Source organism: Rattus norvegicus, chromosome 17 (assembly GCF_036323735.1).
Source record: "Rattus norvegicus strain BN/NHsdMcwi chromosome 17, GRCr8, whole genome shotgun sequence".
NCBI classification, from domain to species: domain Eukaryota; kingdom Metazoa; phylum Chordata; class Mammalia; order Rodentia; family Muridae; genus Rattus; species Rattus norvegicus.
In genome coordinates this window covers 30,211,946-30,231,793 of record NC_086035.1, presented here as the reverse complement: position 1 = coordinate 30,231,793, position 19,848 = coordinate 30,211,946, and the positions used below count along the sequence as shown (strand labels likewise).

The 19,848-nt window shown below is 40.6% G+C and overlaps 1 protein-coding gene across 25 annotated transcripts in view; it reads left to right on the top strand.

The window, feature by feature from the left end:
• The first annotated feature begins 1,640 nt into the window (after positions 1 to 1,640).
• Prpf4b (pre-mRNA processing factor 4B) overlaps positions 1,641 to 19,848 on the top strand; it is a 39,433-nt gene continuing 21,225 nt past the window's right edge. For 21 of the 25 annotated variants that reach the window (XM_063276166.1, XM_063276167.1, XM_063276181.1 and 18 more), the window contains exons 1-3: positions 6,783 to 6,958; positions 14,441 to 15,637; positions 17,235 to 17,408. In XM_063276166.1, the coding sequence (XP_063132236.1) occupies positions 6,918 to 6,958; positions 14,441 to 15,637; positions 17,235 to 17,408 (1,412 nt within the window). In that variant the 5' untranslated portion in view covers positions 6,783 to 6,917. Of the gene's footprint in view, positions 5,909 to 5,974; positions 6,674 to 6,782; positions 6,959 to 14,440; positions 15,638 to 17,234; positions 17,409 to 19,848 lie in introns of those variants that run through there. The other 4 variants (XM_039095488.2, XM_039095489.2, XM_063276182.1 and 1 more) reach the window with 4 other exon arrangements.

Genomic DNA, 19,848 nt, shown 5'->3' with positions numbered 1-19,848 from the left:
TTGTTAAGGCCCAGCTAACTGCTGTTTTCCCTTCCTTTTCCTAATTAAACATAATGTTATAATTTGATTTATTTCTACAGTGTTCCCTATTGTGTGTTTGCTTTAATCATGTCCCAAGCTAAAGGTCAACTTGATTTTGTTTGTTTGTTTTGATTTGTTCTTCCTCTATAACCTTGTGATTTACACATTGTTTCATGGTATGTTCCAGAAACTTTATAAACCTGCATGTACTTTTCCCATGATCATAAAAACAACTGTAAAAATTCTGCTTTTTAGTAATTACCTTCTCACTTGCTACAAAGAGGCTCCCACCCTTTTAGTCTTGGCTGATTCTCTCTCCTACTTCATAGAAGACTGCAAATTTGGCCTAGCTGTAAAATAAATTATACCTTGCAACATTTTGGTGTTAGCTCCTGGTTTTTGACACCATAACAACCTATTTGGTTTTTTTTTTTGTTTTTGTTTTTTTGTTTTGTTTTGTTTTGTTTTTGAGATGTGGTATGCCCATGTGGCCCTTAATTTACTTTGTAACCAGGGGTTATCTTGAACTTCTGATTTTCCTGCTCCTTCTACCAAATGCTGGGAATAGTGGTCTGCACCACCATGCCAAGTTTCAGGATAAGATCTCTATAAGATAGTCAATAAATATATTAGGAACTCAGAATATAATTGACAAAATCGTGGGAAGGGGTGAAACTTTTGAAAAGAATGTGCAGAATAAGAAGCTTGTGACTTAAGTGGGGTATACAGGAGGAAGAGTTATTGAGACCCTGGTCAGAGGAAAGCCAAGAGCACATTAGGGTAGGTGGATATCGCCTCCCTTTTATATTCATCCCTTTAACATTCAAGTTATCTCTGGATAGTAAGTAATTCCAGCATCAATTTCATTTTGCACACAGCAGTGGCCATTAGCCAGTATAACCGGTTTACTGGCAACATCTGTATCTCTCTCAGAGACTGCAATGCATCCTTCTATCCTTTATTGTTCCCAAGGCATTTCATATTCACATGGCTGATCCCACTCATCAAGCAGGTGAGTCATCCCATACCTCATAGAAGACGACCCTGAATTCCCTTCACAGACTCCTCACTCTCAGCTCATCCACTGTTGCACATCCCTTCTCCCATTATAGGGATCGCACAAACACTACTATAAAAGAGGCATACTGCCCCAGGCCACAGAGAACAGAGAGCCATGTAGGGATTTTTCCTATGGATACACTACCCTCACCTAGACCAGCCACTTGAGTGTGTCTTGATGCCTGCTCCAGGGCCATCTAATCACACTTCTCAGTCACCTCCGCTCAGTCAGTTCTTGTTCAGATTCAGTTATGTTGTTTGGCTTTTCCTAAGAAGATATGAACAAATCATCCCACAGAGGAAACCAATGACAGCGCAAATAAACAATCCCACCAAAACCCAACTTGGCAAACTAAATAGTTGGCCTACCTTCCAGGCAAGCGAATAGGTTGGAGAATCTCTCTAGCAGTTAATGCAAGGCTCTTCTTAGCCTTGGGTGGAAGTGAATCTAAGAGTCTAGAGAGTTGTTTATTTCCCAAGTTTTAAGTAGGCTTCTTTAAGCTTTTCAGTTTGGAATTTTCTGAGTCTGTTTGTTTGTGTGTTTGTATTGATGTTGGGGGTTTTGTTTTTTTGTCTCACTATGCAGGGCTGACTGACCTGGAGCTCATAAAGATCCTCCTGCCTCTACCTCCAGTGTATTGAGATGAAGGGCATGCCCCACACCACAAACTTCCTTCCTGAGTCTTTTGGAGCCTCCACCCAGGATGAAATCGCTACATAGCAGGGCAAAGCTTTAGCAATTACTCCAGGTGGCAAATTGAATTCCACAAGAAAAAAAACTGAATCTGGAGGATAAAGTCAACGTGACAAAAGCCATAAATGCACATGTGACTAAAGTCAGGTTCTCCCATTTCTTTAAGAGAATACAAGCAATGATTACAATAAATGTCCTAGCGGATTTGTAGTGTTTCCTCCACATGATGTAAGAAAGCAGTAAACTGTACTGGAATGGAGTTGCCATAGCTCACTGGGACTAAGTTAGTAACGCTGTCTCTGGAGAGGGAAGATGTGGATGGTAAGCCCTAGAACAACTAAGACAGAAATCAACTTTTCAAAAGTGAAAAGGTATCATTAAAGACATTTCATCGAGAGACTTGAGACCCCAGAATGGGAGGAGGAACTGTGGGAGGGGAACTGAGAGGGGAGCAATGACTGGAATGCAAATAGTAGTAAAATAATAATAATAATAATGATGATAATAATAATAATGATAATAATAGTTTAATTTAAAAAGAAAAAAGAAATCTCAATGCTATTTCATAGTCACTGGATGCATAAGAAAGCCATAAAAGAGGGATAGAGTGGGAAAAAAAGAAAACAAAATATGGCAGACAAATCTAACTGCATAATACCTATGTTAAATGTGATTAGGTTAAACAATCAGGATGTAGATTGTTACACTAGATTTTTTTTTGTTTTTTGATTTTTTTAGAAACAAGATTCAATAAAATTCTGTCTAGAAGAGACAGCATTAGATTTACTGGCAATGCTTATGTAAGTATCAACAGGATAAAGACTGTATCAGACAAAAATAACTTCAAAGTAAAACCATTACTAGTGAAATCCAGAGTTCTAGTTTCATGCTGTGGTTGTGATAAAATACTCTAGGGGAAGAAAGGATTTATTTGGTTGATACTCCCAGGCCACAAATCCATCACTGAAGGAAGTCTGGGCAAGAACTCAAGCAGGAACTCAAAGAGAGTTCCACATACTCTTACCCTTAACCAGGAAACTCACTCACTGTTGAGAAAATAGAGCAGAAATCACAGAGTGTAGGCTTAGAGTTTTCAAAACCTACTTTAAATAAAGGTTCTAGTTCACCACCCAACAGAGGTAGTGGAAAGGAAAGGTTAACAGGGCAAAGGTAGACGTGGACCTGGTTAGAAATGTTCTTTGGGGTGATTCTAATCTTCATGTCAGGATATTAGCAGTTCAGTTTACACGAATTAGCAGCAGGAGCTCGATCTACTTGCAAACATCATTCACAAATTACCAATGGCAATTTGATCCAGAAGAAACTCCAAGAGTCTGCCAATTGGCCAGACTCCACAAAAGAGGCTTCTTGTTGCCAGAATTTCTTTGGTGCATCTCTCTACGAAGTCACAACAATAATCAGTAAATAAGGCAAGGCAAACCAATGCCACAGTTCAATCAGTGAAGACCAGTGTCAGCAAAGACCAATGAAGACCAGCAAAGAGTAGCAAGGTTAACCAATGCCACAGTCTTGTCCACTGTCTTCTAGGTTATATTTACACCCTTTCCAAACATCATATGTCTGCTTTAGCAAAACATCATATGCCCCCTTTCTAGGTAGCTTCCAGAAAAATACCACATGCCCGTTCTCAACAAAACATCCTCTCATAAAACAGTTTCCAGAAAACCATCACATGACACAACTAAGTCTCCAAAGAAACCAAAAATTTAGTGGAGCAATACTCTTCACTGGAATGCTCATGGGCTCAAGTTTAGCTAGCTGTCTTGTACAGTCCAATGCTATCTGCCCAGGGAATGGTGTTGCTAGCATTGGGCCCCCTACCTGAATTAACAACCAAGACATGCCCATAAATCAATCTAATCAAAGAAATGCTGTGAGTGAGATGCCTTTCTCTGATGACTCTAAGCTATGTCAAGTTGACAATTAGAGCTAATTAGGACACAGAGTTACACTTTTTGAACTGTTACAAATATACAACATTGGCAAGTATATCCACATTAACAACAGGGAATCAAATACAGCACAGATAGTAAAAATAAATGAAAAGGAAAAGATACCTCAACAATAGCTGAAGGCTTTGGGACCCGGTTTTCTGTTTCTGTTTGTTTGTTTGAGACCAAGTCTTCTGTAGCTCAGGGTGAGACAGCAAGCCAAGCTCACCAAGCAAAAGGGAATGACCCTGGACACCTGATCCCACCTACCTCCCACACTGCCCAAACACTGAGATTATAGGTGTGAACTACTATATCTGGTTCTAAGACTCAACTGTCTTCCTTTCTTGCATGTTGCCTGTGTGTGTGTGTGTGTGTGTGTGTGTGTGTGTGTGTGTGTGTGTGATGGAATTTAGGGCATCACAGGTACTATGCAAGTGTTCTACCACTGAGCTATAGTCTGACTAATTTTCTATTAGACATTTGGCTTGAGATTAAGCAGATACATATAATTATTCATGTGCTATTTCATTTAATTCTTATAATTATTTATGCAATGAGAACCTTTCTCATGTTATTGATTTTACAAATCAGTAAGGTAAAACAAATCAAATAAGTTGGTCACAGTTACACAGTAAATGATGAGGTCTACAGCTTTTTAAACATTGTTCTAGCTACGGTCTCATTATTTATATAGATAGTGCAAAGCTGATATAAATAGGCCAGAGCTTGATGCAAGGACAAGGACACAACGGAATTACAAAAATGCTTACAGAATTAAGTAAAAATTACTAAGTGTTACATGCAAAAGAAAATTGTGTAGATGATCTATTCTGAGGGTATAAAAAGACTAGAACAAAATTTCTGCCCCCTCCATGCATCTAGATCTTATTCTTTTCTTATACTGTTGTCAAATAGCAAGGGCAATTACCCAAGCTAAGGCACTTTTAAAATACAGTACAGAGGGTAGAACCCAGGACTATATACAAACTACCCATGTGCTTTACCATTGAACTCATTCCTCAAGCAAAACACTCTTAAGTGACTTTCTCTTACCTACATCCAATCCATTAGTGAGTGATATAGCCCGTTCTTTCAATATATATCCCCTCTAACCACATTTCCATTCTTACATCCATCTAAACTACCACTCTCTCTCTCAGTAAGATTGCTGCACTAGCCTAATTAGTTTACTTCTTCACTGAAGAGAACCAGATCCCTTGCAATCTATCTCCACAAAGCAGCCAAATAAATCTTCTAAAACAAATTTAATCATGTCACTCTGTGATCCTCAACTTACTCCACGCAAAATTTGACAACTATTATGTGAAAAAAGCAAATGACATTGTGTACACAAGTGTGGAAATTTAATATTTTACATAGGAAAAGGCTAAAAATAAACCAACATGTTCGTGTTGGTTCAATGCAGATAATGGAGAGTGATTTTTCTTTACTTTGAGCTTGCCCAATTTCACAAATGCACAGAACTGCTTTAAAACAACAAAAAATTAAGAGTAAGACAGGCATGATGCCTCAAGCATGTTAACAGCAGTTTGGCGTCTTCCCACAAAGCTCCAAACCCCAGTTCTAAACCTAAGTGCTGTCTAAATGGCTTCTACATTCTTCAAAGACACATGGAAACTACAAGAATTAAAGGGTTTTACGATGCTTGTAATTTGTTTGTAGTCTGTTACAACTAGCCTATTAAGAGCTCGCTGGGATCCATGCTAATCGTGTACGAAAGTAATAGCTTTCCACAGAAACAACATATTTCAAATATATTTTCCAATTATTTAAAGAACGCCCATCTCGTATGGAATAATACTTGAAGCAACCACAGATGGTGGAAAAAGATGAAGCGTTCACAAAGCCACGCTTGCCTCCAAAGCCTCAACTTTTTGCATTGTCTGCTGGCGGCTTGCCAAGCGCTGTGGTCTCCACGGTGTCACCGAACAGGGCGGTCCTCTACTTGAGGGCTCCAGGGGTGCGCACAGACGCAATCTTGGCAAGCCGCTCTGCTGACGTTGCGGCAGAAGAGAGGTCCGGGCTGAGGCCGGGAGGCGGGACAAGTTGAGCAGGAGCTGGGAACTGGCAAGGCCTCTTTACAGCTGCCCGCCGCAGTACTAAAGCAACAACCACCGCCGGTCGCTTTGAACACGCCCACGCTTTCTCCTGGACCTCAGTACGCACGCGTCTCTCTAGCCTGCCAATGACTTCCGGGAAGCTGGTTCCGCCGGGGAGCGCTCACTTCCGCTCCGATCCGCGGAAACCACAGCTCTGGATCGGGCCGTTCCGATACCAGGGCTTCGAAGCGTGGTTATGGGGGGGTTGGGGGATGGAGGTGGGGGGTGGCGGGGAGAAACAAGGAACTGTTTGGCCTGTCACTTTGTAAACGTTTCCTGCATGATTAAGCTAATGTTTCAACTTTTACTAACAGTAACAGCTTAGAATGCATTTAAACGTCTATTTCGCTCTCAAATGGATAATAGCGTGGAAATGAACTTGATGAAAATCAAAATCTTCAATGGAAAAGTTTGCCAGCATCAGCACATTTAGAAGTGCTTTAATTTTGTTCTTTTAAGAATGGTGTGTGTAAATCTGAGATTGGTCTCAGTTCGGTATCAGACAACGTCCATTATCTCCAACTTAATCTTCTCAGAAGCAGAAAACTTAATTCCCATATAAAGCATAACACAAAGAACAAGGTCAAAGGGGGATCTGGGAGTTTTTCTGGGTGTTTAAATTAGGCCAAGTCTACGAGCTCTCCGCTAATCAATCAGCAGCAACAAGAGACACAGAGCAATTTTCACCCACTACTGGACCACATAGAGAATCAGCGCTCAGAAATGCACTCTCAATACCAACATCCGACCCTTTTCTTTGCTCCTTTTCCCCAGCAGGTTCCTGCACTGAAACACTCAAACTTCCACACAGACTGGCGCTCTAGGTGAGTAAGGCCTTGATCTCCCCGTGGTCCGCCCCCTAGCCCCGGAAATTACATCACGGCACCCTGCGCCCCGCCCCCGGACGCAGAATTTTTCTATCCGGATTCTTAGCGCGGACTCGGAGTGCCGCTTTTCTCTACGTGCTTTGCACATGCGCGACTGCTTTTCCCTTCTTCCTCCGCTCCCACTGGCGTCTACGGTTCGCGGAGCCGCCGCCAGCACCGCGGAGAAGTCGGGAAGTTCAAGATGGCCGCCACGGAGCCCCCGTCGCTGCGGGAGCAACCTGAGTAAGTGCATCGTGCGGGTGGTTGGAGCTGGGCCGCCTGGCCACCGTGCGGGGGACGGCGGCGACCTGCGCGACGGGCGGGAAAGTTCAGGCCTAACGGGCGATAGCCAAAGTTTGCCTTTCCGCGCGCCTTCGGTGGTGCGGCGGGAGGCGTGGGAGCCGCCCGGGCTTTGCTGCCGGTGGGGCCGCGGCTGTTGGGGTGCCGGCAGCGCGGCCTGCTGCGCGTCGTTGCCCCGGGAGGCGGCGGCACGAGCGGCCTCTACAGGTCCAGTTAGCGTGGTGGCTGCTGCTGCCCTGAGGTCGCGCCTTCCTGCTCCTCCCTGGGGGACCGTGGAGCTCTGGTCTCAACCCTCGGCGATCTCCCCATGGGGGATCCAAGAGGGACCCGAGGGGCAGTGGCAGCCGGCAGGCTAAGCCCCACTTTCCTAACGCCTATAGTATCCTTGTGATCCTGCTGATAGTAAAAGCAGAGACAGGAGTGCTAGGGTCACACTTTTGACTGTCCCGGAAATTGTGCTAGCGAAGTCCTTCGCCCTTTACTCTTCATTCCAACCACAGCCCGGTATTTCTCTGTTCATTGGCAGCTTTCGAACTTTCAAACTTGAGGCAAAGTAAGGTAGACTACCTGGGTTTTGAGGCCTGGCAGTTTTTGCCCTACACCCTTTAGGAAGGGACATGGTAGAAGTATTAGGAATTATTGCTACTTATAAACCATTCTAGTCTGTGTTATAATTAAGCGAATATAGAAGTTCTTGAAGCCAAGAGAACATCCGTGAATACGCAAAAGGACTAGCTCTTAAATAAGAGCAGTGTTTTGTTTCCCACGTTTACGCTTGGAAACAACTTTAAAGAGAATACTATTAAAGACTGTTTGGCAACGGCACCCTCCCCACCCCCCATCTGCATTATCTATGCTTCCAACCTGTTTAGGAAAGCGTATGATACCGTCTCCAGCAACTTGTGGCAGAGGATGACTTTACCACCAAAGAAGCTTGGCTTCTTTGCTCAAGAATCTAGTTTGGTGTTCCCCTGTCATTTGCTTTACTCAGCTTGATAGAGAATTCATATTTTTATTAAGTATGTTTGAAAGTTGCATTGTTGTTGTGATAATTGGGCTTAGCAGAGAACAGATAGGGTTTTAACCAGACATAGCTTGTTGTTTTTCTAAGTTCATGGTGTGGCAGTTACAGGATGTTAGTCTAGTTTGATGGGTGTCTTCGGCTGTACAGCTGAGTACTGTTCAGGTAATCTGAAAAGTTCTTGGTATTATATCTATTTACCTAATTTGAGGGGAGAATTCATTTACATTTATTTTGAGTATGAGCCAGCCCTATTATTTGCATATTTAAATAATCCTGTCATTATAAACATGGATTTGTTTAGGCTCTGGCAACTGTACATAACACTGACCACGGTTTTTACTTTACCCGCCCTTCCCCCACCGAAGTTGTGGAAATGGAATTTTTTTCCGTGTGTCCTATTTTTGCTAATTTGAAAGTAATTAATGAAGTAATAACAATTTGATATGAAAGCAGGCACTATGTGTGTATTGTTGACCATAGTGCTCAGTGTCTCATGGCTTGGAGTTGCACTGAATAGCTTGTAGTTACAGGGAATCTATTCAACATAGAGAATCAAGAACACACATATTACATAGTTTAAGTTGTCCCCAAGGGCTCAAAGAGCTTTTGTTATAATGGCCTGTGCATTTGTCAACTTCTTTACTTCAGCTTTAAAAAGAAAAAAAAATCTATTCGAAGTCCCTAGGGACCAGGGACTATTCAAATCATTCAAATAGTAGCTCATTAATTCTTGTAACAGCACCGTGGAGCTAGATACTGTTATTGCTGGTATTTTACGGATGATGAGAATAACACAGAGAAATTAAGTAGTTTGCTCAAGGTCACACTGCGATAGACACATTTAACTTTGTACAATATGGTTTTAAAGGCCAGCTTCTGACTGCTGTGCTGTGACTCCTTTTTCACTTGCCCCTAAGATTTAAAATACATTTTTTTGCTGGTGTCCCAGAAAAATCGTTGTAGGGGGTGAGGAGAAATTTTAAGGATCAAATTAAGAGCCCTTTTGCACATGTTAATAGGCAAGTACTTTACCCCTGAGCCACCTTCTCAGTCTGAGATCATTGAGCAGGGCCTGGCACTAGAAGTAAACCTAGAACCTCACACACACTAGCCTAAGTGTTCTACCACAGTGATGCACCTCACTCCCCTGAGCTCAGGGGAGTGTCTCTCAGGCTGCCTCCCAAAGGTTGCCTTTACAAGCATGCCCTACCATGCCCAGCCAAAGATGTGCTTTTGATGTGTTGTTTCTAATACATTAAAATTTAATTCTTGGGACGTGATTTGGAAAAGGTAAAAACAGAAACTAGGTTTCAGACCAATTGGTCTTTGGGATCCATTCTAACTCCTGTCTCCATCAATTCTGTTTTAAAATGATTTCACTTTGGAAGAGAAAGTCATTTAGTTACTTCCTTTACATTGGACTTTGCTCAAAAAAAAAAGTCTTGAATGCTTCCCAAATAAATTTATAAAGACTATCCTAGCTGGACATTGGTGGTGCAAACCTATAATCCCAGCATTCCAGAGGCAGAGGTAGAGGCAGGCTAGTTGAGGACAGCCAGAGCTACACAGAAATTCTGTCTCGAAAGCAAAAAAAAAAAAAAAAAAAAAAAAGGAAAAAAGTGACTTATATGTTGATAACTGGGCATGATGTTGTACACTTTTAATTCCAGGTCTTAGGAGACAGATTTCTCTCAGTTTCAAGCCAGCGAGAGCTACATAGTAAGGCTAGTCAAGCCACTGGGCTGCCTATGATGGCGCATGCTTGTGATCCCAGCACTTAGAAAGCTGAGGAAGGGGCAGTGAAAGCTCTAAGCCACGTAGGGTTAATTCACCTTACTCTGTCTCTCATGTTTGTGGGGAAGAAGGTCAAATGACACTAGTGCAAGGTAATTGATGACTTTATTTTGATGATAGTATTTTGAAAGTGTTCTGTGTCCAGATCCTCCCAAGACCTCAGTAGCTTACAGGGTAAAACTTAAATGAGCAACTGCTGAAGCCTGAAGCCTCCTGTGTTGTTTGTATTTTAGGTCATCTTTAATCCTGGGTGTGAGTGAGTGTTAACCAATACAGGCTAGTAGCTTGTTGATAAATACTTGCTTTGTGACATATTTGTTAGGCAAGTGTGTACATCCATTTGTTATATTGTAAAATGCAAATATAATAGATTTATATGTCTGGGATTTATATAGTTTTGTTGTCCATGAAAACTATCCAAAAGCCACCATTTGTCTTAACCAGCAGCTTTTTGTTAAGCTTTAAAAGAATGGTATTGGTAATGAACTCTTTTGTCACAGTTTATTTACCCATTTCTTGTGGTACTGGTAGTAAAACCAAAGCTTGGCATGGGCTGGGTACTAATGCCACTGAGGTGCCCTTGGAACCATAAAGTATAATTCTTGTTTCCTGAAGTTTGTTTTCAAAGATCAACTGAAGAAGATGGGAGTTTGATGCAGGGTATATAGGATTATTTTGGAAATCCTATATTGGATGGTCCTAAGGTAACATTTTTTCATCAAAGTTTGTAAAATTAATAGATTTTTTTAAAAGCTAGATTATATCACAATTCTTAATGAAACTTATTTCATGTCTAGAGTTAAGTCCTTTACTAAACTATACTTATCATTCTATTTCCACCATTTTTAAAACAACAGGGCTCTTTTTGGGGGGGTAGATTTGACTTACTTAGGGTATTGCTTATTAAGTACCAAGGAGTACAGTGTGTGCACATAGAACTCTGGGAAGCACTAAGTACTAAGGAAGCAAAAAATATGGCTCTTATGTAATTACTGTGACCACATTATGTGAATTTAGTCTAATTGTCATAACCAACCTATGATTTGTCTGTGTTACTGATTATCCAGTTTTTATGGCTAAAAAAAGTGGCAGTAGAGGAGCACCCTGCCCGAGATTATAATAGCTGTGTTATGTGGGGCAGCATTTTGAGGCAAGTAGTTTGATTCTAGAGTCATCTGCTGCCTTTAATAGTATTTCTTCCAATAACTTAGTAACTGCCCTGCATCTCCACAGAGTATGTTTGAACAGGTATACTTGCTAATATGTATACAATAATAGCATTTTACTGGGGCAGCTTAGTTTATGCTAAACACTGTTAAAAAGAAGCATTTAGGGTTGGGGATTTAGCTCAGTGGTAGAGCGCTGGCCTAGGAAGCGCAAGGCCCTGGGTTCGGTCCCCAGCTCCGGAAAAAAAAAAAAGAACCAAAAAAAAAAAAAAAAAAGGCATTTAATATCTTTTTAGGTAGGTACAGTTGTTTTTCTCATCTTACAGAAGAGATACCTGAGGTCACTTACACCTTAAACTTATCAAACCCTAGTCCCAACACTCAAGAGGCATATCTCTGGGTTTAAGGCCAGCTGGTCTACAAAGCAAGTTCCAGAGGGACAGGACTCGACTGACACCTTACCAAATTCTCACAGTTAGTACAGTAGTGGAACCAAGTTTCAACTCCATGCATCTAGCCTGGGGACTGCTTAATTTTAAGGACAGTTTTATGTAGTGTGACTTAAATTTCACTTTTGTGACTAAAATTCTATACGGTGTCTACTTAGATTTTAGACACCATTTAAAATGAACGTTTTATCTTTAAAAAGACTAATACAGTATTTCTTGAACTTCCCTCCTAATCAGTCAAGATTCAAAGGGGGAAAAAAAAACCCTATCTTCTGGATGAGAGACTTCTGAAGGGGAAAGGAAGTTAACATGTATATCCTCTATAAGGAGCAAAGTTGAAATACCATTGGCAGTCTGATTAAATACAGGTGTATCTTCCTGCTCTGTAACATAAAACTGTGTTAATGTACAAAGATAATGTTCTTTGAAGTCTTTGATTAAAAAAAAATGAGACCTAGGAAAGCATACTACAGTTACCCTGTATCATCTCATACTCTACTAGCAAGAAATTGCTCCACGCTAAAACCTGAGTCGTCAGAGGACAGTTCCTCTACACATCTCTTCAATGCATTTCCTTTCTACACTCCATCACAGCAGAACTTAAAGTTGGTAAATTTGAGGGTTCCGTTTGTTTGATGACATGCCGTGGCTTTGTGTGTTTCACTCCTTTGTTGGTGTCCTGATAATTTCTCACTCATAAATAGTCAGTATTCTTCTCCCCTACCAAATTATTGAAAACTGAGACCTAGAGGACAAGACTGTAGACTCACCCCCTCTCCCCCATAGTCCCCAGAAATGGCAGTGCTCTTGTAGGTAATCCAGCCACCATTCTGACCCTGCAGTTCTGTGCCCATGGGTTCTCAGTGGACTTCTAGCTCTGTCTCACTCACTCTTGGAACCACATATATTTTATCATCTGGAGTTGTTTCACTTGAGAGATTAACCTTCTTAGACCAGAGTCTTTCACAGGTGTCATGCCCTGACCATCATGATCAGAGTGTGGTTTTCTCTACATGACTGACTTTTGCCATCTGCTTTCTCTGTTTGAAGTGCTGCTCCTCTCCAATTTTTTTGCTTACTCTTGGATACTGTTAATCTACCTATACTTTTAGCACACATTCCTTCTCAGGTAACATCTTTTTTTCAATGTACCCAGTTAACAAATGGGTTGGGGATTACACACACACACACACACACACACACACACACACACACACACACACAAACACAAACACCTCTGTCCCTGGGATCTACAAAACACCCTTATTGACTGTTGTCAAACATGGATTTAGATGACCTGTGTTCCAACAACCTCTCGTTGGGTCTCTTGTGTTGGTTCTTCTCCATGTTGTCTGGTTGTTCTGTGTGGAGGTCTTTTCCATTGTACTATACTTTCCCTTAGGAAAGCAAATACACCCTTGGACATTTTTATTATCCGGTCACCTTGCTGAATACCTGAATGTAGTAGTAGTAGGTCATTTAAAAATGTGCAGAGACTGGTGAATAGATTCACAATTTCTTCTTTTGCAAGAAAACAAACAGCTTACTCAAAAGTACCAGGAATATATCATATCCTTTGAAGTCAGGTGGACTGTATCTTCCTCCATAATAATGTGCTGGTCTAAACCAAAAACTATCTTGATTTTGCTTTTGGTCCCATCTTGTAGAAAGTGCCTTCGGGAGAGAAGGATTGTTTGGTAGGATTGGTGCATTGAGTATGTTATTTTCCGTAGAGTGTTTTGAATATATTTACAGTGGTTCTGTTGGAACATAATACCATGTAAGTCAAGGAGCATCTGCAATGCCGTTGAGTTTGTATTTAATCTGGAATTACTGAACACTTATTTTACCTTGGCAAGTTGGGAGTCATAAACTTGTTATAGCAAAAGCATTTAAAACACAGAACCTCCCTTAGTTTGTACTTTTTTACATAGCATCTATGAATATGAACATAATTTGGGATAACAGTTTTTATTTGAAATTCAGAGAAAATAATTCTCTGAACAAATCCTGGCTCAAATCCTGCAAACTTTCCAGGATTAGATTGCTATTGGCCTCCAGAATGTTTTTTCTGGTGGTTGTTATGGCTTGGTAGCTATAGACCAAGATTCCTCTTGTTTTAGTTTGGGTTTTATACCACAAACAAGGCAGTTCTTAAAAAGGCAACCATTTGATTGGAGCTGGCTTACAGTTTGAGAGGTTCAGTTGGTTCTCATGGCTGGCAGTATGGCAGCATGCAGGCAGATATGGTGCCAGAGAAGGACCTGAGAATTCTACATCTTGAACCAAAGGCAAGCAGGAGACTCTGCAATCAGCCAGGAAGCGGCTCTCTTCTGCCCTAGGCAGAGCTTGAGCACTAGGAACCTCAAAGTCCTCCTGCACAGCAACATACTTCCTCCAGCAAGGCCACACCCATTCCTGACGGTGGACCTCTCACTATGGGCCCTGTTCTTCGGAAGCTTCTGGGGGCACATTGACTTCTTTGGATTTAGCTAATATTAGCTATTGAGTTTTTTCAAGAAGGGGTGTTTTAAGTGAGATGTGTTCACAGCCAGTAAACAGGTAGATTATTATTGACAACCAAGTTTTCTGAGCATCAAGTGGAAAAGGTTAGCTTCTCAGTATGTCATTTTCTATGCCTTATGAAAAGAGAAAGGGGTCTTTTGTATTTGTGAGAAATGCTGGTTTAAAATCAAATTACTGGAGTTTCTGTATAACTAAAATTAATTGGATTTCATTGTTGCTGGTTTGGATTTCTTTCAGTTAAATGATGCTTTTCAAAGTCATACTCCATAGTATATTTCTTCTAATACTTTTAGATTTTAATTCAGCTATTATATTAAAACAGGTTATTGTGTGTCTACCACCTCAGCTTGCTTACAACATTTTAGTGACTATCGTGTTACATCGAGTTTCATTTTATCATTACTGTTGCTATAACTGTATACTGTGTAAATACTGTGACTATAAAATATGCTTTGTATATTTATAGGATGGACGATGCTGATAATTCTGAAAAGAGTGTAAATGAGGAAAATGGAGAAGTATCAGAAGACCAGTCTCAAAATAAACACAGTCGTCATAAAAAAAAGAAGCATAAACACAGAAGTAAACATAAGAAACATAAACATTCCTCAGAAGAAGATAGGGATAAAAAACACAAACACAAGCATAAGCATAAGAAACACAAAAGAAAAGAAGTTCTCGATGCCTCTGACAAGGAAGGCCTGTCCCCTGCCAAAAGAACTAAACTTGATGATTTAGCTTTGCTGGAAGACTTGGAAAAACAGAGAGCCTTGATCAAAGCTGAGCTCGATAACGAGTTAATGGAGGGGAAGGTCCAGTCTGGAATGGGGCTCATTCTGCAGGGCTATGAGTCTGGCTCTGAAGAAGAAGGAGAGATTCACGAAAAGGCAAGAAATGGAAATAGGTCCAGTACCAGGTCTTCCAGTACACGGGGAAAACTTGAAATTACAGACAACAAAAATAGTGCAAAAAAACGAAGTAAGAGCAGATCCAAAGAACGAACTAGGCATAGGTCAGACAAAAGGAAGAGCAAGGGAGCTGTCGAAATGATGAGAGAAAAAGCAAACAGGAGCAAGTCTAAGGAGAGGAGAAAATCCAAAAGTCCATCCAAAAGAAGCAAATCTCAAGACCAAGCAAGAAAATCAAAGTCCCCTACCCTTAGACGGCGGTCCCAAGAGAAGGTGGGGAAGGCTAGATCTCCTGCTGACGAGAAGATTAAGAGTGAAGAGAAAGGTAAAATAAAGGATAGGAAAAAATCACCAATTGTAAATGAAAGAAGTCGAGATAGATCTAAAAAATCCAAGTCCCCAGTTGACTTAAGAGATAAATCCAAAGACAGAAGGTCGAGGTCCAAAGAGCGGAAGTCAAAACGATCTGAGATTGACAAAGAAAAGAAGCCAATTAAATCACCTTCAAAAGATGCTTCTTCTGGGAAGGAAAATAGGTCACCCAGTAGAAGACCTGGCCGTAGTCCTAAAAGAAGAAGTTTGTCTCCAAAACAACGAGACAAGTCAAGAAGAAGTAGGTCTCCGCTTCTCAATGACAGGAGATCTAAGCAGAGCAAATCACCTTCTCGAACTCTCTCTCCAGGCAGAAGGGCCAAGAGCCGATCCTTAGAAAGGAAACGGAGAGAACCAGAGAGGAGACGGCTTTCTTCTCCGAGGTAACCTGTTCACGAAACAGTCATGCTTTTTACTCACAATGTATATTTTAAAGGAAAAAAGTGAATATAAAGATAATTTTTAAATGATGGTGATGGGTTTCAAAACTCTAATATAATTTAGTGTGTTAACACTAAAGTTTTTCTGTCTGTCTGTCTATCTATCTATCTATCTATCTATCTATCTACTTTAAGAAGTTTAATGACCAGTTTTTCCAAGTTCCTGACTTAATTTAGCCTCTAACTTACTCAGTCGACTGTTTAAATCTAAACAATTTTGTAAAGTGTACATGAGATTATTTTAGCTCAGTGAGAGGGACTCCTTCCCTTTGGTGGGGAGGGTTTTAAGACATGGCCTATAATGACAGAGCTGTGACTGGCCTCAAACTTAGTACTCTCACTTCAGCCCCCTAGCTGCTTGGATCACAGGTGTGTCCTACCATCCGTGCCCTAACCTTTGTATACTGTACAATCAAATGATTGACTAGGATCATAGAACTAAATTTGGGGAAATAGAGGAATTTTAGAAACTGGTTTATTGTGTAGAGGAATTGTGCATTTTGAAATTACTCCGTTGAGTTTTGCAAAAGATGTGGGCTTGTGAAGATGGTATGAATTCTGTCTACTCACTCCTCTTACTATTACTGTGTTCAGTGTAACTGAGTTGATCTTGACGTTTCCATCACCACATCCTGAGAACATTGGGGAAAGTTTTAAAGTGCTATCACAGGAGGCTTTGACTTTTCCCTTATGAGTAGCATTACACTAAAACTGCCTTTTCCTTTAGTGTTCTGCTTGAGGCTGCTAGGTTTACTGATCATTTATCTGAAGTGTTTCTTAGTCATCCTGGGTATTCCACCTTGAAAGTTTTATTAAAAACCAACCTTAAGTATTTATTCAAAATACCCCTGCCTTTTTTTTTTTTTAATTGTAAAAGAAGTTGTTCTGACTAGAGAAAAAGTTAAGTTCTTGGACTCTACAGCACCTCACAGTATGTTTATATCCTGCTAGCTCATTTTGTGTACACATTTCCTTATAAATGGGGTCTTCTAATTTATCTCCAAGTATAGATGGTATGCTTTTTTTTTTTTTTTGGAAAACATGCTTTGGTAACAGTATATATAAGATATATATGTGTATATACTTATATACACATATGTTACAGTGCAGAAGTTGCGTATTTGCTAATGAACATTACAAGGGTTTAATTTTTATACTATTGTGTACAGAGGTATTTGTTGGTTATATTTGAGGCCTCTTTGTAGAATAATCATAGAAGTGGACTTGCCCAGTCTCCTTATATTTACAGTAGTATCTTAGAAAGTTCGAGTTAACTCGGACTTCCACATGTGTGCTAAGACACACATATGCCCACATACATAAACTAAATAAGATGCTTAAGCGTGGAAATGTCAATATGTAGACATATGCCTTCTCTAGCACTGTAATGCCAGTGAGGTCATCTGACTTTAAATGGTGATTCAAAGTAAATCAGTCAGTTACTCTCATTAAGTTTGTGAATCTTACGCCTTTTAAATATCAAACAGATTCTTTTTAATTTTGTCTTATTTTTCTCTGAACTTGCATTTGTTTCCTTAAGAACACGACCTCGAGATGATATCCTTGGTAGATGTGAACGATCAAAGGATGCCAGCCCCATTAACAGGTGGTCTCCAAGCCGAAGAAGAAGTAGGTCTCCCATTAGAAGGAGATCCCGTTCCCCATTGAGACGCAGCAGGTCTCCTAGAAGAAGAAGCAGGTCTCCTCGAAGAAGGTAAATATGAAGGACAAATGCTATCTTCTCCATTCCATAACCTTTGGTTCTTTTTGAAACTTAAGTTAGCTGCATTGGCAGGTTTTTCTACGGACCATTTTTTTCCTCAAACATTTTAGTTGTGATCACATAGCTTCCTTCTACCAACATGGGATACTGCACACAGTTTTCTTTTTAATTTTTATTTTTATGTGCACTGGTGTTTTGCTTGCATGTATATTTGCATAGGGTGTCGGGTCCCCTGGAACTGGAATTATTAGGTATGAGCTGCCATGTAGGTGCTGGAAATTGCCCTGATCCTCTGGAAGAACAGCCAGTGATCTTAACTGCTGAGCCATTTCTCCAGCCCAACACAGTTTTCTTTAGTGTAGTTTCCTTTGAAATCTATACAAATCTGTTGCAGTTAAAAAAAAAAAAAAGCGATGGAACTGGTTCCCACAAGTACCCTGGCAGTCACTAGATCCAGCTCCAATGGGCCATTTGAACTCACGCTAATTTATCTCAGACCAGTATCTCTTCCAGCAGCTCTTTGCTAGCCTTGAACTCTCTGGTTCCAGCTACCTGGCAACATCATGGTTCTAGTAGTCCAGCAGTAGTTGTCCTATGGCGGTATCACGGCTCCCTCCTATGGGCTCCCTGCTATGGACTTTGCCCACACTCCCAGCAACCGCCCCCTGGTAGTTAAAGTAAAAACTCCCAACTACCCAGTAAAATCAAGACTCAACAAACTGTAACCCAACAATCAGATTTATATGCTACATTCTCAATCCACGGTACATCCACACAATGATTTTATAACCAGTTGATAAGGATATAAACCGCCCACCTAGATAAGATAAATTTGTCTACAGAAATCTATCCCAGTTATCTTGGCAATTCAAGACCACCTGGATCTGAGTCATATATCCTCCCACCCCAACATCCCATCTTGATTCTCCCACTTCTCCTAGATCCCATCCCACCTCTACCCCCACCCCCGCTGCCTACCTTTTCTTCTCCTCCGGTGACAGGCTTCACCTTATCCTGGACCTGCCTTGCTGCATAATGACACCATCCTACACAAACCATTGTTTCCAAGAATTTGGTCTAAGGTCTAAGGAGATGGCTCAGCTGCTCTTCTAGAAGATCCAAATTGGGTCCCAACATTTATGTCATGTGACCACAACCACATGTAACTCTAGCTCCAAGAGATCTAGTGCCTTCTTCTGGCTTTCCTGGACATGACACCTGCATATACATGGTATTCATGCATACAGACACACATAATCAAAACAATCTTTAAAATTGATAATACTTAAAATTTTTTAACTAGCCCTTGCTAAAAGATTGTATAAATAACTTGATTTCTGGTTAGTATTTTCTGACTAAAAATAAACATTTCAACTCGTTGCTAGAAAACATTGTATATAAAGTGTGTATTATTTGTAGGTTATTAAAAAAAAGATTTTTAAAACCATGCATACATTAACCTTCTAACTTCTTTTTGAATATAGTTTAGGAAGACTACACCGAAGGCTTACATTAGAACCACCTTATGTGGTTCTGATAACTTCCTCTTTAAAACTGTCTTCCTAGAAATGGAAGTCAAGTTGTTCGCTCAGTGTGAAGGTTCTGCCTTTACTGAGTTTCTTCAGCAGCCATCTTGGCAGTTCTCTTGTCTTCTCAGTTGTGGATATATTTTCTCTTTGTAGAGTTATCTTTTTACATGTGTAGGTTTCTTGATGGCCAGAGAGCATTGGATCTCTTGGAACTGGAGTTAAAGGTAATTGAGTTGCAGGCAGTTGTAAGCTTCCTGATATAGGTGCTAAGAACTGGACCTAGATCCTCTGCAAGAGTGGTAGGTAAACCGGGCTGGGGAGATGACTCTGTGCTTGAGAACCCGGTTACTAATGCAGAGGACCTGGACCCACATGATCCACAGGATGGATCACAGCCCTCCCTTTCCCTTCCTTCTCACTATAAGTAAATAGATTAATTGGAATTTTAAAGTTTATCACAGTAGACTTAGGCATGTTTGCCTTTCCTGTACATAGTAAACAATAGTGTGCTTTTAAATTGGTTTTACTAAAGCATAATTAGGCCGCCAATAGGAAGGCGTGCTTTCACGGAGCCTGAATAATCCCCAGATCCTACAGGATATCTTCTGAGAACCAAGTCTTGAGAGTTGTTTTCTGGTTTATGTGTGTGTATGTGTGTGCGTGCACGAAGGTGTAGGTAATACAATTTTAAGATATTTTAAAGTAACAAACTCTTTCTTGTGTGTAAAATTAGGAGTTGTGACAGGCACATGTAGTCATCACAATTACCGCTCTCTAGGGGAGAAGATCTTGGCTCTTGGTGACCAGTGTTTCCTTTGACTCTAGTTCTTAGCAGCCATCTATTGTCCTGGTTTTGTAGTTTCAACTTAGGTTTCACAGAAATCTTGCTACACTGTCACTTT